General features: G+C 39.9%; 1 protein-coding gene across 4 annotated transcripts in view; it reads left to right on the top strand.

Annotated features, from left to right (window-relative positions):
* LOC136435321 (plexin-A1-like) overlaps window positions 1-25,077 on the top strand; it is a 102,741-nt gene that overhangs the window by 64,171 nt on the left and 13,493 nt on the right. For all 4 annotated transcript variants that reach the window (XM_066428715.1, XM_066428713.1, XM_066428714.1 and 1 more), the window contains exons 6-16: window positions 18,659-18,759; window positions 19,007-19,136; window positions 19,526-19,697; window positions 20,364-20,460; window positions 20,880-20,994; window positions 21,971-22,069; window positions 22,426-22,527; window positions 23,064-23,157; window positions 23,511-23,680; window positions 23,978-24,129; window positions 24,724-24,835. In XM_066428715.1, coding sequence (XP_066284812.1) covers window positions 18,659-18,759; window positions 19,007-19,136; window positions 19,526-19,697; window positions 20,364-20,460; window positions 20,880-20,994; window positions 21,971-22,069; window positions 22,426-22,527; window positions 23,064-23,157; window positions 23,511-23,680; window positions 23,978-24,129; window positions 24,724-24,835 — 1,344 coding nt within the window. The remainder of the gene's footprint in view (window positions 1-18,658; window positions 18,760-19,006; window positions 19,137-19,525; window positions 19,698-20,363; window positions 20,461-20,879; window positions 20,995-21,970; window positions 22,070-22,425; window positions 22,528-23,063; window positions 23,158-23,510; window positions 23,681-23,977; window positions 24,130-24,723; window positions 24,836-25,077) is intronic.

Genomic DNA, 25,077 nt, shown 5'->3' with positions numbered 1-25,077 from the left:
ACTATACGTTTACTGATCGAAATTAATATTGAAATCAATATATTTCTCATTATTTCAAAGGGTGAACATTTTTTACTGTCTTTCTTACTTATTTTTTATTGACTTGATTCTCTTGTTATTTCAGTTTTATCATTCAGATTTTCAATATTCTTGGTTCAAGTTTGACCTTTCGGAGGTAAATTTGTGATTCATCATCAGTGCTGTTAGCCAGGTGCTAGCCTTGGACACCATGAGATTTACCTTGGGAGTTCGAATAGTGAAGTACAGTTTAACAGTATTTACGTAATGTGTGCATGATGATTGAAAAGAGTAGACTGTCATTATTACTGCTTTCTAGCCTGTATACAGAGATCTCTCATTGTCATCATTTGCTGATATTACTTGTTTTGTTGAATGTAAATTCATAGCTTGTCATGTTGATTAACAGCAACTAAAGTGACCTTTAGAAAACATTGATTTTCATTTCATAACTTTGTGGTTGTCATACTACTTGTTAATTGGAGTGTTGTGCCATAAAACTTTTGCTTGATGAGCCCATCTCTCAGTCCATTCAGCTGTTTCACCACTGCTTACAGACCTGTATGTAAGAAGTCTATATTGTGACTTTATACCTCATGAGTTGGTATCGGAGAAAAAGGTAAAACATTATACATTATAAATTCTTTGAAGCACACTACCTTACCTTGTATCCTCCCTTCAAATGTCCCTTCAGCATAGATTAAGTAAAAGAGTGTCAAGCTACAATTAGCTGTTTGATTTATGTCTTGCTAATAAGGCTATCGGCTATGGACCCAGCTGTAGGCTTTCCAGAAAATGGATGTGGTGACACTTTGAATAAATCCCTGATGTAGACTCTATCCCATGAGTGTAGCGGTACATTAGTTATTATGTATAGGGGTCTTTCCTTAGGCAATTTGGAGGAGGGCAAGCAGTGGCAGACAGCAAGCTGCATGTGTGTTAAATTGTAGGCTGGTCGAACAACTATCAGGTCATTGAGGGCATCAAGGAGGGTTTACAGTGTTTTATGTCAGCAGTAATACCTCGCTGTGGGCTTGACTTGTTACAAGAGCAGTAACATTATGGCCATGTCAGCAAAGAACTCATCCATTATCTAGAATGTTAGACTTTTGTATGTGAAGCATCTGAAAACTTTTCGGAAAAATCATAATTGGAGTAAGGGACTGTCTCTAGTGCCATTGTAAGTTGCTATTTCCACTGTAAAAAATGGGATATTTCAAGGGCAAATTAATAAGTAGGTAAAGTTGAAAAATTGGGATAATATCTTTCTTAATGAAACCTATAAATATCATGAAAACCTGTTCCAAGCCTTTTGTCCACTAATATCACAGTGTAAATGAAAACTACCTAGATCTAGATATTCGGAAACGCCATGACTCGCTTTATGGCTCTAGTGCACCCCAATAACTCCCAGGCATGCTTATCCTCCCCTCCTATCTCACTATCTCTTTTAAGCAGTCGTATAAAGTTAATGTCCCTGACTTTTATTGCCTCAGCCATACTGTCACACAGGGGAAATCTCCATTTTCCCTGGCTCATTTATAGACAGCCAAATGGAGACATGGCCGCCGTGCCCTTTCCCTCCTCCTTCTCTGTAGTCGTAAGAGTCTTCAATTTGCTGATGGACAGCAATATTCCCCTCCCCACCAAGACAGGTTGCCTGTAAACCCTCGTCCGTCATCCCGTGATTTCCCACAAGTCGTGTATTTAATGGCATGTTATGGCAGGATGTTGAAGGTATGTTTGTCGTAAAATGTGGCATTGATTGCATAGAACTACCTGCAGCATGTATTTAATGTCATTCCGGGCTATTAATGAAGATGGATGGATGTGAAAAGTTGCCAGGTAATTAAGGTATAAAAGTTAACCGCCTAATTTTTCAGTTTTCATCTTGGAATATCTACATGTTACAAAAAATTACTAGATAGATGTACTGCCAGTAATCCAGTCAGCTTTCTTTATGCAACAGTAGTGAAACATGTTATGAAGCCCTTACTGTTATCACTCTGTCCATATTTGTTAAATCAATCTAATTCTAATTCCAAATGCAGTGTTCTGCATAACATCTATCAGATTAACTCTGCGTAATGTCATTTACTGGTACTTTTTGTCACCATTCATTAATGGCAAACTGATTTATGTCAAGGTAAGCTTGAAAACTTTTCTGCTTCAACTGTTTTTCTTCTACGTGAAATAACGTAGCACCATGGAAAAGAAGCCATTGAGGCCAATTCAGCTCGGCACAGACCCATGCATACTCATCACTAACAAGTTCTTCTGGTAAACAACTTTGTACTAATTGCCTGCTTTCGTCTACTGTATTTACTATTTACAGCAATAACTACGCAATTGTGCATAGTTATCGAAGATGAGTCTCAGATGATTGCAGATATTGTCAAATTATCCACACCTTAGCCTCAAAGTGTAATGTTAATGAAGTTGGATAGGTTCTGCTTCTTGAAATAATGAGTGCCCTGTCATTGGAGATACATGTACATGTATCCACAATACATATTGAAACAGATATTATGGTTCTTCTTAAGTATGTGAAATAGAAGATATTACATCTTAACAATGTATCTTTGTTGAATAAATTATGCATGGTTGAGTGTTTCATAAGTTGTTGTCATGAAAAAAGTATCTGAACATGTTTCCTTTAACTTTAAGCCTGATGCTAGTGGTACAAATGTATTACCGTAGAGCAGGCCACACCTCCCCTGTTGTTGCACTGCTGCTGCACAGAAAATGGCAGCCATCAGTAAGCTCTTATCTGCCTGCCTACATCCCATTTAGAGTATACCCTATGGGCACAACAGATATAGTGCTAAATGTTTCCCATTTTCCGCATGTGTCAAGGGACAAGCACCTGTAATGCAGACTTCCTTGCCGAGCGTATCGCTCCAAGGCGATGGATGAAGGTAAAGGCTTTTGAGGTTTGAGAGACAGGGATCATCTCATAGGTTAGATCATCCAAATAGTCTTGAGTCCTTAGGTGGGGTTTTAGGGGCGAATATTGTAAAAGACTATAGTTTGTCTTACGCGTTGCTCTTTCAAAACCTTTTCTACCTATGATCAAGGAGGTCTGATTAAAACCTCCTTGCTATGATACACCTACATGTGTACATGCACTTAAAGAAAATCTTGTGGTTGTCATCAACTTTTGTTTTAATCCTCTTTGTAGCTAGTTCATTTAGCATATACACCACAGTTGTATCAGTTTTTGCATAGGTCAGCAGAGAATTAGGAGGATGTATGAAATGTGTGGTAGTCAAGAGCATTAGTCAGCCCGCAGGAAGGTTCCCTGGACCAGACACATTACTGTGCTCCCAGTCACATTAAGGAGTAATGTAAAAATGATGCTTGTTCCCATCAACAGTTAAGCCCCAGTGGTAAATCTTGTCCATTTCACTGTTTAGAACGACTACGTACAGGCTATCTTCCCATGCAGGTAATTGCTTTGTAATGGGAAACAATAGTTTACCTCGGCTGAAGAGCTGACCTGCCTTGAAAAGTGCTGCACTAATGGTTATGCTACATGTAGCCCTGCTCCACTTCTAGTTCTTCCATCAGTCACTTGCAAGAGGCTCCTATTAGTTATTTTCTAATTTTCTGCTGCTTAAATGGGTGCATTTCTTCACCGGTTATCTCTCATAATATATGTTCCTGCCTTGCTGGGTCTTTACTTCACCATGCGGAATTGCTTTCTGGTAACAGCAGCTGCTGACTTAAATTTCCATCACACCTGCAGGGAGTGGTGGTAGTCTTCAGGGAGGAGGCTTTTAATTGTGGCTTCCCACATACTTAGTGCAACAAGGAAGCAGACAAAGGCTGTTAATGTACACGGTAGTTTGCATGGATATGAGAAGATAGCCATGGGACTGGTAACCAAGAGGGACTAAGGCTGTAAATTTAAAGCACCAGAGTTGAGTCTGCTCGATTTTATTACCACTGACAGTGTATACGCTCTGAGATCTGGAAAATTTACTTCCCAAGATAAAAACTGAGGCAGTATGTACAATCATACAGAAGTGATAAATATTGGGATTCCAGTAACAGCAACTACTGGGTCGTAAGTTAAAACTGTGTTAAAGTGACCATGAAAGTGCATTGATCCAGCCTACTCCTTGTGTGTCTTCTCCAGGAAGTATGAAGGTAGACCAAGTCCCTCCATATAAAGTAACAAACTATATATCATGAAGAAAAGTATGCATTTGAAAGGACTAACCTAGTTTGGTCCTCAAGTCTGCAACAACAGGCAATAAACAAGCCTTTCGTTAGATTAGTACAAGCACAGATTTACAACTTTAACTGCAATATGCTGTCAGTTTAATTTGAAACAAGCTGTTACCATAGATGGATGTGGAGCCATCAGTGAAATAGAATTTGCATCAGTTTGTGAAGCTGGATGCCATAGATATTCTACAAGTGAAAGACTATATAAGATGAATTGCTGTGTTTAACAGCATTTCAACAATGAATGTGCAGGAAAGGTATCGAGTAGCTTCTGTGGGGTAGAGCACTTTATGGTCATTTGTGTAGCTATGTCAACAAATGGACAGAAGTCGGACAACCTTAAAACTTTCTTCCATAGATTAGAAACAGGAAATTAATGAGTTTGTAGGTGCGGGACAAAAGCTTCAACTTGCACGACCTTGAAGAAGACGATGCTTCAGATGACAAATTGCACTCCATTATTGTCTGTTTTAGAATTAGAAATTCTGGTCAAGGCATGGGATTCCTCGTTTGTCACAATAAGGGAGCACACATCTCGGCATTGATAGGAAGAGGTCCCCCCGGCTATAATACATTACCAAAGACCAAAAGACGCCCACTGGAAACTGAAAGTGCACTTGCTCCATGATAGATCACTAAATGTTCAAGTTGCTTACACAAGTGTATGTAAAGAAGCTGTAGCTCTTTGGAGATTGATTTCCTGTGAAGAGTGTGAAACTTTGAGCCATTGCTGATGAAAGACCAGGATAAGGGCAGGGAAGTATTGAGCCCCTTAGATGTGCTGGATTTACAAACAAGCAGGTCATCCATAACTGCAGGACTTTTACATATCGTGCATATAGTAGTGTGGAGTATGGAATGACTGCCCAACCATGCCAATGTGGGTAGAAGATTTGTGTGTCTTGAAGAATACAGATTGTCTTACGTGTTTCAACGGAACGTGCATGCATGCATGCTAAGTTTACCCGGAACATGTTTCATTAATTTCTGACAGTGAAAAAACAGATTTGCTGATGCATGCCATTATGTATGGTCTTTAATTAATGCAATGCTTATAAATTAGCGACAATAAACTTTGACAATTTGTCAACATGATCCCCTAGTGACATAATAAATAATATCTGCTGTTGGTGCTGTACAAAGCTGTTTCTAAGTGTAAAGTACAACGATTTTTCAAAGTCTTGTTTGAGGTTTTGACAGGACAGTTCACCTTTGCCTGGCTGATGTCTACTCTTTCACACATCCCACAATAGGCAGCACCAGGCACACTTGTATTGATCAGCAAAGTCCAGCAAATAATGTATGCAATGATGGGCTATAGATCAAAAGTTTCTTCCTCCCATCAGATACAAAAGTTTCCTGCTGGTGCAAATCAATGAAGCATCAGGGCTTATATTGGATTTCACCTATGGGGGATCATATTTCAGGATCATTCTATTAGCACCTACATTTATAGATCAATTTTTCCTTCTTTCTTGGCAAAGCAACACGATCTACAGAGTTTTTTTTCTCACATTAAAAAATCATTCTATCTTCAGGGAATAATAATTTGATATGCAAAGCTTTCAGCATTCATTGATTTTGTAAGATTTTAACAGTATCATGTCATAGAAGGCATAATGGATGTCCATAGAACTTAATGAGAGGAGAACACAGTCATGCTCTTCCATGTAGTGAGCACTAGTTAGCATTGTAACAATTACTGGACAATTAGTTGAAAAAGTTTAACTTTATAACGGCACACAATCATGTAGCGTCCTTATTTTGGAATTGTCGCAGACCAGCGCTGCACCTTGGAGATTTGCTATGTATAGATCCCTCTCTGTCGCTGCCATTGAATTTTTCAGGGGTACCTCGCTCTGGCATTCATTTCAGGGTAGACCGAATCAATGAAATCAATGGCGTTGCGGCATGTCAGTTTTTAGTCTTCATTCCTTTGGATGGGGACATGGGGAGGAAAGATTAGTCATTTATTTGAGACATGGTGGCTGGGTTGTGGGACAGGCAGGGATTGTAATCTGCAGCCTCAGCTTTTCAGGACCAGCGGGGAGCCTGAGACTCTTCACAAGGGAAATCAATAGAACGGGGAGAAACATTGAAGATCTGGTGGGGAACGTTTGTTACCTGGGGTTAAAGACGTATCTAAAGCTTCCTCCACAAACTTGTCCAGACAAGTAGGTTACGCACCCTGTAGACATTGTGTAACGGAACATTCAATATGAATGTGTTAGGATAGATTTGGACAGAATAAACACAGTAGCGGGGATACCAGGTATGTAATCACTGGCAAATCCCTGGTTGCAAATAATTTCACCTCAAATGTGTTGGTTTTTAACATCCTTTGCTTTCTATTTAAGACATTAAGTTCCTACAACAACAGTTTCTTGCCTTAAATGTGTAAGAAAATGTAAGTTAACAGAATTTGGTTGAGACAATGTTAGATATTCATAACTTATTTCTGTGAAATTATTCTGCTTGGTCCTTGCAGTCTTTTGAGTTAATTTTTTCCGCAAGATGGCTATGCAGTATTTTCATCTCCAAAGAAGGCCACTCCCATTGTTGACACTTAACAGATTCCAACTGCTCTGTGCAGTATTATTCATCACTTTCTATAATGATAATGGCTGCACATGAGCAGCATGAAAGGACACCCATTGAGCTGCGGCCATAAATCTACAGATGCCGTTAGGGTAGGCATTCAGTGGTGTGTTACTGGCTACAGCCATAACTTTCAGCCATGAAATAGCCTTCGGCCTGAATATCTAAGTTTGATAAAGGTTGGACCTTATTTGCCACCATTATTTCAGCCTATGTAAGCAGACTCAACTTGATATTTTCATTTTTTCTTATCAGTGGTTGTGGCTTTTGTTGAGTTTTGTTTCCATTTGTACCACTGTAAGGGCTTACGCACTCTATTTCCGCCTGTCCTGTGCTGTAAAGTGTGAAGGTTAGGTCAGCTTCTGAAGGGATAAACAGGTTAGGGAAGAAGGGATGAAAGGAGATAAAGCAGGCTAATCCCCAGGGAGAGACGGGAGAGGTCATGTGTGCAGGTGTCGGCCCAACAGGCATCAATACAGCCACTGCCTCCCCACAATTTTACGCTGTTTTTATTGCTCTTCACCAAACATGGTTGCCATTATCTGAGATTTATCACGTTGACCCAGGGTGGGTCGATGGCAGGATTTACGGCACTGCCCTTGGAAACGTTTCCTGTAACATCGGTCAGCCCGTCGCATCAGGCGTGGCCTTAAGCTGGCAGCAAATGTCACATTGTCCCTGCTTTGAATGTTGTGAAATAAGAAATGAACAAACATTTGGAGGCATACAGTTGGTGGCAGATAATGGATGAAAGAGATGAATGCTTATTTGAGGTTGGCAAAGAATAGATTTTCCCAGCACTGTCTACTTGTGTTTGGGATAGGCATCCACTCTTGATTGGCCCACTAGAGGTTAAAGTTCCTGACTCAATAAAAATTCCTTGTGTTCATTAGCATGATGACAAATCTCAGTCTAAGAGTAAACAAAAGTTGTAAAGAATGAACAGAATTAAAGTAAAACTTACTTACTGTAATGATTTTGTTATAAATGGCCCTATCATTTTTACTATCCACACCTCTGAGATGAAAGAATACTACATTTCCCCAACAAATCAAGCAACTCCCGGTACATGAAGATAAATAATGTTGAGTATGTTCCCTACCTTCACTTCCCCTAAAACACTGGAATGGACTCTAATAAGTGTGGCAGGAAAGGCTACAATTTTACAGAGCTAAAAGCTGGTATATGGGGAAAAGATTATGATTGCGCAGCGATATTGCAGTTATTTCGTGCAGGGATATGAAGGAAGATAATGGTATTTTGGCAAGCACATTATGGCGTGTGGGTTTGCATGCCAATACTGTGACTGATACATTTTCATTGCGGTGGTGTGTATAAATATTTGATCTGTGGGTTGTTGATGCTTTTAAGTGCACCAAACCTTCAAACATGTCGTCCCGGTGGGTTCTGAGTACTAAGAGATTGAATCTTGAGCTATGAGCTTTGGCTGTTACTAGAGCATTTCAAAAGAAATTAAGCGTCATAGCTGAAAGTTTCATCAATAACTCCAACAGAGTTGCTCAAGCCCCTGAACTGATTAATGATAAGGTGAATCACTGCTTATCTGACAGACTTGACGTTGTTTGGGGCTAGTGATATATCAAACGTTAGCACTCTTATCCTCCAGGTAATGTTGGGCATTGGACCATCACTTAACAGTTACGCTATATTGAACAAACGTAGTTGCTAGAAGGCATTGTGTATCTTTGGGAAGGGTCAAGCATGCACAATGGCACAGCGTGTCCATCCATAATGCCGACACCTGGATCAATGTTTTGGTCCTTAAGTCATGCCCATAATAGAGATATGGCTCTATATTAATACACTGGAATCGATGAGCATCACCTGTACTACATCATAGGTCCCGGCTCTGATGGAAATGGCTATGCATGATTATGACCCCATGTCATTTTATTGTGTGATGTGATTATTGTGGGATATCAGCACACTGCAGCTTAATAATAGGCTTGTAGAGAAATTTTGAATATTAAGCCAGCATTCTGTGACTTTAATAAATATAGCTTTTAGGGTGGCTCTCAGAGTTAGTTATGATAGTAATACTGTTTTTATCCTTTCCAGCCTGGTTCGTTGTTCTGAATAGTTCTAACTGCAGCAGTTCCACAGTAACATAGTCTCATCAGGTGTAACCCAGCGCCATGTGTTGAAAGGTACCATAAGGAATGGGTGTGTGATTTTTCAGCATGCTTCACATGGAGACTGCTGACAGCTATGGTGTGTTCCAATTACCACGTCGGCAGCGACTTCTCCCGAAGCAAATACGCTAGCCAATATATCGCACTGCGGAGTCAGGGGGTTCAAATGTGATTAAAATCATTATGATGGGCTCACTCAATTTTATAGACTGTACAACATGAACAGTCATCATGATGCTCTAGATGTTAGATTGCATTTGACTGAAGTGCTTTTGGCATGTCTGCATTAATTTTTAATCTTAACTTAAGTTATGACAGCAGTGAACAGTAAAGCTAAGTTGTTCAATTGAGCATGTAGAAATAAACATTTTAAAAAGTAGTGACCTCTTACTAATATACATGCAACAATAGATTGGGAGGAAAAAGAAATTCATTGCCTCCTGTTCTATTACTACAAAGTTTTCCCATCTATACAATGTACTACATATAGAAAAATCTAATAGTAGACATACACTTCATGTAGAAACTGTATCACACTGTATAGTATAACTGTATGATATAACTTTTAAACCCTTCAGTTGCATAGAAGACATGGCTTCAGAGGGCATGCTGGAACTGGTACATTGCTCAGGCAGATGGCCAGAACTGTAGTATTGCTTTACCCTTGTACAAATTAAATTTGGTTATGGAGTCATTGATCCAGCAGTGTGATACAATAAGGAAGCCTGTGAAACATCCATTTTGGGACTTGGGATGGGAAATATAGGTCAGCTGTAATAGCCTAGATCCATCACAAAAAGAGTCATGAGCCCATTTTTACTTTAATCAAAATGTAAAGAAAACTGATCCCCAATCTGTGCATGCACATGTCCTCATTTGGTGCAGGCATGTAATATGACCCAAGGTGGCCTTCAAAGATATTTTACTGCCAGCAAACATCTATACCTGCATCTTGGATATGTGACTTTTACTGCCGAATTCATAAGCTGGTGAGGACTTCGGGACCAGTTTGTACCACTAAACTGTTACATGCACGACTCAAGTTGAAGTCAGTAGATTAAATGCACCAATTTCATTTTTATTCTACTGTTCCTCTTTTGTATAAAGATCATCATTGTATGTAAATATATCCCATGCTTGCAAGTGTGTTCCCTTTTGAGACCGGACTTGATTATTGACCTGATGATGGCAGCCACTTTACTGGTTCTTTTGTTGTTTCCTTGGATGCCTGACACCGCAGTATTGTAAAGAAGCATGTAATTTGTCCCTGAGTGGAAATTACCAAGAGATGAGTGATTATAGCACATTGCTAAACTCAGTCTACCTGTGAATTAGGTCAAGTTACTTGACATACTTCCATTCACTCCTTTAATTGCAAAACAATCAAACAGTATTAGAAGTTATTGATTTTCTCAGTAGTTGTGGCTGTTCGCTTTCAATATCCAGGTGGTGAAGCAGGCTCTCATTATTACGCCAGCAGACATTTTGACTCGGGACAAACATAATGGTGACAAATGACATCCAGAATGGCTCCTAGCAAATCCTGTCATCATCCAGCAGGTGTTCCAGGAGTTACTCATTTACAGCCACTTGGAAACTGGGTCATGGTGATGGGCTATCTTTTTAGGTAAAGGCTGCAACAGGAGATGTTATCCTAAGTATGTTCATCTGGTCTCTCCTTGACAGGAATAACTTGACTTAGGGGATCCCGTCTAAGTTCTTCATAGTACATTGTGCTTATTGGAAGCCTTTAGGGTTAGATTTTGGCCTTTTTGATGTGTCTTAAATTGCATGAAATTAGAAGACCAATATCTGCATCAAAGTCCTCTTCAAACTTAACTTTATTTTTCTTTCCCACAAACGTCTGTGATAATAAGTAACATGGCTTGTTAACATGGCAACAATGCAAAGGGTCTCATCATTTGTTTTCAATTTTACGGACCAGATTGGACCTTGGTTTCTTTTCCCAGCAGGCATGAATTATTGCATGCTCGTAGATCAATTAAGGATATTAGTCAGATTATCATCGGCACCTAGCCTGGATACATTGTAAAGATAAGCTGAGTTCCAAGAGCCCTGGTTAGTCATTATCCCTCTAGCAGGGCTAGATCAATGCGTGTCCCATTCATCAAGGTCAGAGGGCCACTGGGCTTTATCATAATAGTTACAGGTGACAGACTGAGGAAGTTGAGAAAATGTTTGGAAACTGTATCATTTAGGTTTATCTTTCAACCTGCAGGGCATCAGTTCTTTGGAAGATATGTGTGCGGGCTGTTGGAAGTTTAGTCATCATGTCATCACAAGTTTGTTTGTAAAGTAGATTTAAGGAACAGCTGCCTCCTTGCAGATTATTCCATACTCACATCTGTATTGTCTTAGCCGTTAGAACCGCCCTTTGGTGTAACACACCAGCACTGATAGGAGTGATGATTTAGTAAGAGCATGCCATATCTGATGATTCATAGCCTGTAACTTGTGTCCTTGTAACTTTGCCAAGACTGTCTTAGTGACAAAGTGCCTTTGGTAAGTTGCTTCATTACTCTTTCATCAAAAAAGCAGTATTACTGCTTGAGTGCACCAAGAGCACATTAGAATTAAGCTTGGGAAGTATCATTATCAGAGGCAACATCTGCCAGTAGTCTGTAGGTATAAGCCCTTGTAAGCATATTACTGGAACACCCACTTCCTGGTAAATTGTTTGCTCTATACCTGCTGGGCCGGATCAATGCCTATTTCCAGTCAGGATGAACTGTGCTTCAGCAACACAGCATGTACCATCAAGTTGCAGTCTCTCCATTTCAACTCTGCAGAGCTGTTATTTCAGAGTGTGTGTTTTGTAACAGCTGTGGGATATACCATAATTTTTTTGAGCAAATTGCTGTGATAGTGTGAATGGCTGATAGTCTCCAGGTTCTCAAAAGAAAAGTACAGTATGTTAGTCCTCACCTGTGGTAAGCTATATCTCTCTGTATGACAGAATGAGGGCACCCTAAACACTCATATATGTCTACTTCCAAGGCAAGGGCCGTAAATGTAACAGAAGCAAGCTTAAGGGAACTTAACAACCCTCTCCTTTATGTTTAGTGTTACGACACTAAAAGCACCAGTGGGTACTCAGAGCTAACATAATTTGTCCGTCACACAAATCATTTTGTCTTATTTGATACGGCTTTTAGTCTGGTCCAGCGCAGTTTGAAAGTGCAGCACACAAACTGTGCCTTTGATCTTAAGACAGTTAAATGCACTGGATTCTACAGTGGTTAAAGCATGGGCCAGGGTCACAAATATGTTTAATACATAATATAATAGTCAAACATAGATAAATGCTAGTTTTGAACAAATTGACTTTGGTTTGCATATCATATCGGACTGAAAATAGCACCTCTCATACTTATCACTGTACAATCACAATAACAATGTACTGAGAACATCTACGTTATCAGTAGTCTAAACCTGTATTTCAGGTACGCATGTGGGCTGCAAAGGCCGCATCTCAGTCCCCAGGCACTGTTGCCATAGTGGAGATGGGTTTGCCTGGTACATTACCATAGATAGTCTTGCTTTTCAGGATTTTCTTTGTTTCAGAAGCATCTGCACTTTCAGAAATTTTGCCAGTAGAGTCAAACTTTTTTTACAGAGTCCCCTGTTTTGTTGGTGATGATTGATATCTTTTCATGTCCCCCTCCCAAGCTATCATTAGTCTTCCTAGTGAGAGACATTTTGGAACTCTCCAGTCACTTTTTTTTGCTCCTGCTGTGCTGATTAGGGGCTCCAACACTTTCCAGCTTACTATAGATTGATGATAATTCAGGGAGATACTTGATTAATCATTATCAGCGGCAGCTATCTCATTATGGCAAAACTTAAGTGCTTTAGATGTCATTCTTCATCATTTATGCTCTGCTTACATCATTAGGACATACATGATATCCCTGGATCTTCATGAAAAAGTTACCAATTCAAAACCCTGAAAATAGTTTTTGGACTTACACCGTACTTACTATGAAAGTAACTTCTGTCGATGATCCAACTGAGGAAAATTTCCTTCCTTCCGTTATTCAAGGCTGCTTTATTTATGTTTGAATGATGATCTTCTAGGAAAGCCGTTAACCATTCAAGCTGCCATCATGTAATCCCTGCACAGTTATCATTCTCGCAACAGCCCACTGCAGGGGCTTTGACATGGTCTCAAGTATACAAGCCCCGTTATGCTCCCAATGGCTTTATTACACATCTGAATATCAAGTTAACATTGAGATTCCCCTTGCGCTGGCTGGCTTTTAAGTCCATCAAGGTGACTTCAAGGGCAACACACCTCCTTATCTTGTCAAAAGTTTTAATCGTTTTTCTGCTGTCGCAGATTTAAGGTTGTGATACAGTGCACCTAATCTTCCTGGTAAAGCTGCTGCAGGTTTTATGGGAGCCTTATCTGACTTGTTGCCTGATGGTGGGTACGTGAGTCTATTGCAGACAATGATGGAGTTGATAGCACGGAATATTTATTTCTTCACACATGTCGTTAGCTGGCCCTTGACGTCTATTTCTAGAAGAATTTTTTTCCTGGGGATTTAGTATTTCTAGTTTTGTGGGTAAGAGCAATAAAAATCATGCAGTCTCTTCACAATATATGTTTGTGCAGTCGTTCCTTATATTTTCTGTGTATCCCTTCAATTTTATCTCTATGATTTCAAGCAGGGTAGCAGCTGTACATATAGGAACATACTAAGAGCAATACTAGCTATAATTTGATTTCTAATATTTATGTATATGGGTCATAGATTCACTTTCAGCGCCACAGGCTCAACTTTGGAAGAGGACAAAGGACTCTTACTTTTTGTAACATGGCTACGTGACCCTCAGTCAAAAAATGGAAATGGCATTTGCTTGACGGCACTGTGGCCCAGTGTGCTGGTAATCCAATTATTTTTTAACACAAGCATTGAAATATAAGGCCTAGAAGGTCCAAAGAACTTTGAGTCCCGTAGGCGGAAGCTATAATGATGAGCTGTTTTGTCAGGTTGAGCCTGCGGCAAAGACCCCGAAGTCCCATTAGCTTCTCTGCTGCCCAAGTTTCTCCATTGAACTTCAGTAACAGGTCATTCTACTCCAGCTACGTTACCGTGTAATATAAAGCGATCTTAATAATTGTTGAATAAGGTTCGTATAGCTGATGTTACTGAAAGTCTCTATTGGTTACAAAGTTAGGCAGCAGGAAGAAGGCTAAATTTGTCAAGAAACCATGTACTTTGGAGTATCATTCATTTCTGTGTACGACCTTGTATAGTGTAACGGTAACAGGTAATGTGTTCTGCATGTTTCCCTGCTGGAGGTATCCACACAGGGGTCATTTTAAATGGAAAACCTCCTGTGAAACAGCGGGACTTTAATAATATATAAAACAAACTCCACTCAATCGAGTAACTTTTAAAATCAATTCTACTTTCATCACTACAGTGCTGTCTAAAGCAGCACAGCAGACAAATGATTGTCTTGATAGTATGGGAAGGAAAACCTCCAAATGAAGCATTTTTACGGAAGTAAAGAAATTTCACTGCATATATACATATAAGTACTGCACAGGCATGCCCTTCTGTCATTTTAGTGTCCCGCTGAGAACCAAACTCTTCGCTTGATGTCAACGTCTGCAAACGTCACTTCCATGACAAATTCTCCTCTTGTAATGAGCTGTATGACATTTTATATACTACTGTAATTAGGAACCCTGTTTGCATTGATATCACTCCCACTGTTTTATCTCTGCCTCCCGCTGACTGCCAAATGAGTTCATTACGATTCCTCGCAAAATGCTCCCCTGTAATGACAGTTTCTTATTAGTTATGAATCATTCAAAACAGCTCTACCCAGGCTCAGGATACAGATCCTCACCAAGAGGGAAATAACCTCATTTTAGGCTGTTATGTGGCAGTGTCAAAGTTTGATGATTTCATGTAGAGAAACCTTATACTAAGAATTTCAGAAAATTTGATTTATGTATCTGTTGTATGTATTCTCAATTAGAAAAGGAGTTTTGATTGCTCTTTATTAACAATAGAATCCATCATCTGTTGCAGTTGATTGCACAATGAATGATATCTAAGTGGAATCAAGATTGCTGCCAAATGAATTTTCTATTAACTACCCAAAGATTTGTTAGTGTGCCTTTGTCTATGAACGTGTTGCAGGTTAGGTTTAACGGTGGGGCAATGTCCCTCAGGCAAGATGTATGGCAGCCTGTTGTGAAAGGGGCAGTTTTATTGATCGCGATTGAAACATAATAATTATAGTATCCATACTTGACATGTGCTGCAGTCATTCCAAGGGACCCACTTGTTTGATCGATCTCTGAGCAAATTGCAGTGTTGTGCCTTCTTGTAAGAATGGTACTCCATCTCTAAGTTTGTATGTTAAGCAAGTGATAAATTATCATTCATAACATCACCTGTCAGACATATTTTTAGTATGGGGAAACTGTAGAGATGGTTCAATCAAGACAAGCCATCTCATCAGTCAAGTAGTGGGAGCTCCAGGTCATTCATCCACCTCAGAAGTCTATCAGCAGAAAGAGGAGGGAGATTCGTCATCTGGTTTTGACAGTTGAGGCTAACCTTGGTTTGACCTGTGGATGGGGAGACAGTGATAGCACCATTGCATTTGGTACGCATCCAAGGTTTTATTTGGATGATGCTCAGCCATGAAAAGTCAATGTCAGTACAGTATCTTGTGAAGAAGACGTTAACGAGATAGTATTTTAAGAGGGACGTGTCCGATGATAAAGAGAAGGTCATATTTCATTGCTGCCAAGAACCCATGGTTTGTAAGTTTACTACTTCTGAGGAGACCTTTAGGAGCAGAAAGTGCTTCAGCAGTCTAAGGTTGGTAAAATCAATAAGGGAAGGTGTAATCCATTTTACAGCTCTGCAATTGAATACAAGTTCATCAACGTCTGTGGCGGTCAAGCAGATACGAACTATAGAAAAATGCTGACAAAATGAGATGTACAAAGGAGATACTCTCAGGGGTTTTCATCTGTGCTGGCTATGACATTAAAGTTTTGAGATCTGTTTCTTAGAATTAGTGTCTTATTTCTAAAAGATGGGCAGAACTCTGACAGTGAAAATGAAAGCCTTGGTTTGTCCTCCGCCCTCTAGCTTCAAGGTTGAATAAGATGACTCAATTTCATCTAGAATCTCATAAAGTGTGTTTGAAAGCCAGGGGCCATGTCTTTCAGGAGAAGTAGGTGGATTACTGTATGTAGTCATATAAAAGGTCACTTTGGCTGAGTGGAAGGCTGTACATGTCCTTGGTGCTGAAAAGGTGGCTGAGGTGTATGTCAAATAGATGCACTGCCCTACTAAAGTCTGTGGTTGTGGTTGAAAATTTCCACTTGGCAGAACTTTCTTACACCATGACTTATCATTTGACTCTTTTTGTTAAAGCTTCTGATTAACATAGAGTTGCTTAGGTACTGACAGTAGCTGAAGTAGGAGTACTTAGAACAGATTGATTGTTTGCAACTTACTTACAGTCATGTTTCCTAACTTAGTGGTAAACTTTTCTGAAATTTTCCTTGAAGGCAAACACATCAAGATATATCAAGATTCAAGTGTGCCTGGGGTGCATTTCCCTTGCATGCAGGCCATATAATTGTAGGTCTGTAATGACTAAATAGATCATTAAAAGCACTAAGTGAGAAGCCAGTATGACAGCTTCTCTGTTATAATACCTTTACTTGATCATCAAACCCGACTGTAATTTCAAACTATTGGCATTGGTCATATTCTAATCACATTCGACAGAGTTGGTACGACAGAAATGGGACACATCAGCAAAGTTTCTGACATGCTATGATATTAGCCATTAGCTGTACCAGTCCTGCCATCATCATTCTCCTGCAGGGGCGCCACGGCGCATGAAGGTCAGCAGAAGAGTCACGTTATCCCACTGAACAGGGATATTTTTTAATGCCAAGTTCCCAGAAAAGTTGTCCAGGCATTCCACAGTTGGACAAGCATTGCTGGCTGGAGTAGATTGTATCTGGTGTTGCCTCAGTGTCGGAGCCAAAGTAATGAAGACTCTGTTAGACCTCCTTTAACCTGTATGAAGAAATAGTCAGAAAATGGCAAAGGAAATGGGATATTGTTAATGCATATTTTAACTGTAATGGACCCACTGTTGTAACATTTTTCATTCCTCATATGGTTTTGCATTAATCAAGAACTCGTAGTTGTAACATGTACTTGTAATTACTTCTTAATTAAACATTTATCAAAAGACATTCGGCAGACATTATTGGTTAAGAATCCAGCTTTATGAGTCCTTTTATGTACTGATACATTTCAGGGAAAGAGATAAAGGGGCATAGATTGATGTAAAGTTGATGGCAGTAGCAGGCTCCTTTGATGGAGGCATAGTTCATATTCATCCTGAGTGACCTCTGCCGTTGATAGTTCCTACCAGCTCTGGGTCAGAGGTCAGGATTTGAGGTTATCTGTGTAGCAGTGTGAAGGTTTAAGTTAATGGCCTTCACTGATTGACTGCACAGCCCCATAAGCACACAAATGATTCCTTAACCCTCCACTGGATCTGCCCATTACATGGTGAACAGGCCTTCATATTGCCTATGGATGTAGTTGAATGCCTTGTTTCTCATGGGAGTCAAACTTCTCATACTTCTGGAATAGAAGTTCCTGAGTGATGTGAGGCAGCACTTATACTTAGTGCTTTTCAAATACCATTGATGAATGATTTAGTAGTGGAACAAAAATGGAATGAGATGGGAATTCAAAATGATATGGTTCCAGTATGCTAACCTTTACTTTGAAAAGGAAGACAAGCGTTGCATTCTGGTTTCAGTCTGCCAGCACTTTGCACTCAGCACGCTCTCTTGATTTGTTCTGTTATCTCTCTCTTACTCTGTCTTTCGTGCAAGTTGCTTCCGTGACAATGAAAGGAGTTGGGGAGGAAAACTTGACACTGACAGTTATTGATGTCAGACAGAGAATATTGTCCTGGCCCAGAGTGAAGTGACAGTCTGAACACGTCACAGTTTATTTGGAAAATGAATCCCTGTCCTTCGTGCCATGTCTGTTGAACATGACCATCCATCCCATGTCAGAAATCCTGTGGTATTCTGTTGCTATGGCACCCTCGATCGATCGGTAGCTCCTGTAGATGAGTTGGATGTGAAACCAACATTTGTCATTCCTGAAGAGGGCGGACATACTGCGATCTTGGGGTCATGATTCATCTGTGAATTGATCTTGTCCCGATATGAAGAACTGGCCACTCGTCCTGATAAGTTGCTGTGGTACAGCCTCATTATTGAACCTGCGTTTTCTGATATTCTATTATGGCCACACACATTCATGCATACAGACCTGATAGTTGATGTTCAATGTTCAGGAAATAGAGCGTGCAAGAATGCAAGTTTGGGTGTACACTTGGGACTTGGGCTTTTGTCTTATTGATAGTGTTGTCTGAAGCGTGACGCACATTTGGGGTGTCTGTGGGTTTTTCTCAGGACTATGTAATATGTGGAGTCCATAATCATATGATGCCTAGCATATTGTCCATAGAGTGGGATTTTTCCAACTGTATTGTTTACTGGTAGCTACTATGGCCATTAGATTGACCATGATTGTTGTTGTGTGTTGCAGGTTTCCCAGGTGAAAGTGGCTGAGTGTGGACAGTACAGCACCTGTGAGGAGTGTCATGGTGCTGGGGACCCCTACTGTGGATGGTGCACCCTGGAAAACAGGTGGGAAAAGCCTCCAGTTCATATTTTTAAAGAAATTTATATGTGTTGTGTGACAAATTTCACTCAGTCCATGGTTCACACAGTCTACATTGTACTTGCTCATTGGGCTCTCCCTTCCTTTGATAATCTGCTATACTTACAAAAATGTATTTTTCTTCAATTTCCTGTACCCCTTGAGAGTAAGAGATGTCAACAGGCATGTGTCATTCTCACTGAGCTCTTTGTGTCTCGTTTCCATGACAACCAGGTGTACACAGAAGCAGGAATGTAACGGTCATAACGAGGTGAACCGCTGGCTGTCTGTGGATGTGGACAGGTGCATTGAGATAACCCAGATCGATCCACCCAACCTGCCCCGGGAAGGACCCAGAACCAGCGTAAGGAGGCTCTCTTCCTTAATACCATAATCCCTGTTCATGATGTGATCAATAACAGGGGATTAGGAGCGAAGAATGAGGGGATTAAATGGTGAATTAGCAAGAAGCCAAAAACAATTTCACTCATTTCATGGAACATGGACGTAAGGACAGTGATGCAGAGTGACTGTGGCTGATACAAAAGTTGCAAATTGTCTTCACTACATGTAATTGTTACACGTTGTTGTTATAGAATGACTGTAATTTATTAGTGTAGAAAGTGTGAAGCTTTCTTGGCACAATCACAGCCGAAAATGTTGATCAATTGATTCATCACCATGTTCAGCACTTGGCTTATAGATGAAGACCATGTTGACCAGGAGAAAAAGATTGTCTTCCTTTCCCTTCAGTTGACCTTGGAGGTGGCGCGTCTGCCCGACGGTGGCCAGACCTACGACTGTTCGTTTCGCCTCAACTCAGCAACTACGTACACCAGCACCGCCCGCTTTGACAACAACGGCAAGCTGGTGTGTGACGACACCCCTCCGCCCGCACAGATACCCCCCATTCCTCCTGGGACAGGTGGGTCGGACTTATATGACATGTAGCAGCTATATTCAGATACCTCTTTTAGATTCATGATTTTGTTGACAGATATACAATAAATGAAATACTGAATCATGCAGCCTATGTATCAGACTAACAAAATTAAGATATTTTGAAAGTTTTTTATTGTTAATAACACAAATAGAAAATTAAGAAATTTTTTATTGTGTTATAAACTGGATCCTTATCTACTACGGTACCATACATGTATTTGGTTTCCAATCCTCTGCCACAGATTTCATGTGTAACCATGAACGTTGGCCAAAAATTCAATCTTCACAATGTAAAAGTGTCCAACCATCAATTGTAGGAGTTTCTCTTTTGCCTTCCTGAATTGTTTTGCATCAATGGTCTTAGGTTTGCACATGAATGTACTATTGTTGATATGTGTGTCCTGTAAAATGCAAAGACAGGACATAAAAAAAGTCTATATTATGTATTTGTCAGTTTGGTACTGACAAATAAGATGTGAGGGATTTGCAAATCGTTTCATGTTTCTTCTTATTAGTTCACGCAGATTTACAGTGTAGTTGAGTAAGTAGGATTGAAATTTATTGCTTGCATGACAAAACCTGAGGGCTGTGGCCGTCGTGATGGATGTTCCTGCAAGTTGAGGTTACAGGGCGCATTTTTGGGTTTCAGATCACGTTACTGTTGAACTATGGGTCAGGGTTCGGGAGACGGACCGTGACATTGTCAAGGCGGGGTTCGACTTCTTTGACTGCAATGCTCTCAAATCGTGAGTGTCCCATTAAAAACAGCTGCCCTAAGCAGAACAAAAGCTCAGCTGGAATATCAACATTCTTGCTCCGTAGAATAAGTATCTTGGTTTGGAGGGTTACACATTGTTTCAATTCATACGAGAAAAGCTTATCATTTGATTGAGGTTAACAGTATCCTTTTAATGTATTAATGTACAAGATATGAGCCACATTGTTTCAATTCATATGAGAAAAGCTTATCATTTGATTGAGGTTAACAGTACCCTTTTAATGTACTAATGTACAAAATATGAGACTAAATTCAAAGTATTGAGGGAGGATTAAACTTTGGGGGGGGAGTAAACTGCACGAATTCTATCAGCTATAATTGAAGATCATGATATCCAGTTACATGCTTGACCATGCCTGTGTTAATGTAACCTTCCTGTCCTGCCAGGTGTAACCCCTGTGTGACCAGTTCATACAGCTGTAACTGGTGCGTGTCAGACAACAAGTGTACTCACAACATTGCTGATAACTGCCAGGATGGCGGCACCACTGTTGGACATGGGGTAGGAGGACTGCAGTCAACTTATTCTATTCTAGGAATTTTTTTACCTTTTACCTAATGATGATTGTTGGCTGTTGATTGGTTCTCAATGTCAAATGCATTTTGTAGTATTTTTGTCTTTGTTAGATTGCTAAGTGTTTGTGGATAGAGAAAGAATAAAATGCTTAATAAATTTTTTTTCATTTTGGTATGAATGAAAAGAGTGCAATGGATACCCATTGTTGTAACAAAAAGAAAGCACTGACATATCCTTCAGGTATCTGTAAAGCTTTATGTTTTTACTGGAAGATGTTTCAGATTTGTTTGTCGTCAATGTATCTGCACAAGTTTAAAAGTGGAAAACTCAACTTAAACCTTGAAAGTTTGGAGATGTTAATTCAAGTTTCACTGCATCTCAGAAAATTGATGGGTTTGGCAGCTGCCCAACTGCATTCACTCAACTGTCTCATAAAATTCATAGCAGTTCAGTGACTTTGACACTTTCATCAATTCCCAATGCCCAAATCCGTTTATATCAGGCAACTGTGTTTGTCAATTTGTTAATTACATTGCAATTAATTGTCCGTTAGTCAAGATTGATTGGAATTGGGGTTTTCGGTGAAAATTACATATCTGGCCTTTGGGTGATTTTAGTGATTGCACTTGACGTAACACAGTTCATCTATGTCCAATTAAAAGAACCACAATGTGAGCAGATAAGATGTATTCTGTCTGCATCCTCTGCAGCAGTCTATAGATTAATGTACAATCTGCTTTGTCTTGGTTTCTGTGATAAGCCTGTACCCAATACTGCGACTTGATTGGGACTGACTGGTGGAAATTCCCGTAACAATTGAACTTGACTCAATCAATGGGAGTGTCGCCACTCGTTTACTTTCCCTGTCCTTACCTGCTGGCAATCATTGCCCTTGAATGAAGTAATTCTAAGTTGACATTGACATTATTGATTTGGATTTTTTTCTCTCTTTCTTGTACAGGAAAGGCACTCCTGCCCACGGATTGTGGAACTTAAGAGCGAGAGGCTCATACCTGTGGGCCTGCCCAAAGCAATCAACATGAGCACCAGCAATGTGCCGGTACGGGACAATGTCATGATCACTTACAGACTTAAATAGCATTAATGGTTTCATCAAAACTCTGTAATTTTAAACATGATGATTTGATGTTGAGTAAGGAGTCATGGGTTTCTGTGACTGCCATGTTGTCTTAGATTTCTGTAGGCATAAGGAAAATGTTTTGCAGCACAGTTTTTTCAGTGCACTGTTACATGTGCATGTTATGATTAGAATAATGCTCAGTCCAAGAATATTTAAAACACAACAAATGGAAAGTATTTTGGACTTCAACTTCTTTATTTTTGTTGCTATAAACTAGTTAGGAGCAACACCCTGCTATAAACACTCATGATAACTGATAAAACATCCTCCCACAGGGTAATGCTGATGACTTTAGGTGCTCACTGAACATCGATGGTGTGTTCGTCACGGCAGAGGCAACGTTTAGGAATGGCATCATCTCTTGTTCCCCAATACAGGTACGCTCTATATCTTCCAAGGTTTCCACAGATCTGATCTGATGTGCTGTTTTGTCAGAAGTAGATGATTTTGTTTCAGTATTTGAGAATGACAGTTCCTATGTGTACTCATTAAGAGTTATTTGGTGTTAACACAGCTGCTGATAGAACCTGTGCTGTCATGTGTTTGTCAACTTGTACGTTGGACACAAAAGGGGAAATTTCAAGGATGAAAGAAATCTTTTGGCACCGTTAAAATATTATTTATGTTACTGAATGAGAATTTTTTGTTTGTTTGATGCTGGCGATTGGTCAGGCTGCATAGTACGTAGTTATTAACTGAATAATACAAGAGTCTATTCTGACCAACTATTGACAATACAATCATATGTAGGTCTAAAAATATTATAAAAATAGTTTACAAATTGTAGAGAAACTGTGAAGTCAAGAAGGAGTATGCTTCTGTCAATGTGATGACTAATATCAGTCAAGTATTTCTTACCATGTGTTGTGCTGAAAGCTGTCTAATGTAGTGAATTTATGTGCCTGCCCCACAGTACACTTACCCCCAGGATGTGCAGGAGTTGGCCGTTGTATTAGGTGCCAGTTGGAGGGGCAACAACATCATTGATAACCCTCTAGGCGTAACAGGCATGTTTTTCTGCATGATATACACTCATGATTGTCATACATGTATGATGTACCTTAAATCCTAAAAATATCTATGTCTTCACTCTGTAACATACTGAAATTACTATGTTTTCACTTTGCAACATTAAGTTGAAAATATTGGTGGCATCTATCATTGCAGTGTCCATTACAGGAAGTAAACAAGGCACATAATCTAAGATCATAATATATTATGATTTAACAATTTTTTATTAATAAAATGTTGATTCTAAACATCTGATAACAGAATGGTTAACTGAAATCTTTTGCAAGTTTACCTGAGATGTCCATTGCAGTCAGTCTCTTGACACTTCATGTTGTTCCCCCCATCACAGTTACGTTGTACAAGTGCTCCTCCCAGCGTACAGACTGTAGTCTGTGTGTGACGGCACCTCCTCGCTACTCCTGTGGATGGTGCAAGGACACGTGTACAGTTCGCCAGGCGTGCCGGAATCGAGGGGAAACATGGGAGCTGGAAAACTGCCCAGCACCCACCATTACTGATGTAAGTCTCCTTTTCCATTTTCTTAGAAACTTCATAGATTATGATAAGAACTTTCCAGATTTTCTCAAAATTTACAGGTGTTACCCATATACAACAAGGAACAAAGAACTAGATGTGCCAATAAACAGTTACTCAAGCAACTGGATAAAATTTTGAAACAGTCAGATGTTTCAAACAGCATCTCTCATCAGGATGTCTTACCTTCATCTGTGTTAAGTACTAGGTGCTTATGCATTTGTATTGCATTCAGTGGTACTGCTGGTGAGGGAATTAATGTGGCCACCTTGTTGTTTATAGTTCTTCCCCAAGAGTGGTCCTGTGAATGGTGGGACAAGTGTGACCATCACAGGCGTCAACATGGGACAAAAATTTGATGACATCGATGGTGGTGTGACAATTGCGGGACAGTCCTGCACACCAATTGAAGACCAGTATAGCATCTCCAACAAGTAAGGATACTATAATTCTGGACCTGGGGGTTATGTTATACGTGTATAGCATTTAAATGCTTGTTTAGTTATCATTCAATGTAATATTTGAGTAGTGTTGGTGCTATGTTAATGATTTTTGCCCCTTCACCTGAAGCACTAAATGTCATAACCCAAATGTGGAATGGAAAAATTCTTTACATAATTGATCTGTGACTGGTGTTGTCATCCCTACCTGCTACATTAAGGAACACTTTGAATGGAGAATGTAACATATGATCTTTAGACTGTACTCTGAACTATGTAGGCAAATCATTGGTTAGTGAATAGAGCGTCTTCATATTTTGATTAGGTCAACTTTATTTGGAACATCTGTTTCAGCACCAAGGACAAAGGTGATTGGTCACAGTGCAGAATTGTAATCAGTGCTCGTTATCCATTTTAGCCCTGCAATGTCCCTAATTGGTTGCATCATTAATCTTTATAAGGTTTGCAGTACTTATTAGACATTCTGATGCATAGCTGTCACTGATCAGTGACTTCAGCACCAAGGACAGTGCTATTGTCCAACTTGATGTTTTTGTAACAGTGAGATTTCTCTTCTCTCCTCCCCAGGATTGTGTGTACTACAGGACAGGCCATGACCACCACCAGTGGACCTGTGGTAGTACAGGTGGGAGGGCAGGCCAACCAGCAGGGGCAGTCCGCAGACATCTTCTACTACAGGGTGAGTGCAACTTGTACATTCACAAGGCAGTATGTGCAAAAAAGATCTTAACAACTATTTTGACGCCAGTGTTTTCTACTGTCTTGATGCATTTTTCAAGGATATGATGGTAATACCTGTGTTTGGTATGGTTTGATTTGCTATATTGACTTTACAAAGGGCCCTGTGCCTTTTCTATGTGCAATTCAGTTAACTAGTTATGGCAGTGCTCTTGTACAAAATTAGTCTCGTGTACATTATCT

The sequence above is a fragment of the Branchiostoma lanceolatum genome, chromosome 5 (genome assembly GCF_035083965.1).
Source record: "Branchiostoma lanceolatum isolate klBraLanc5 chromosome 5, klBraLanc5.hap2, whole genome shotgun sequence".
Lineage (NCBI taxonomy): Eukaryota > Metazoa > Chordata > Leptocardii > Amphioxiformes > Branchiostomatidae > Branchiostoma > Branchiostoma lanceolatum.
This window is presented reverse-complemented; position numbering and strand designations above follow the sequence as displayed.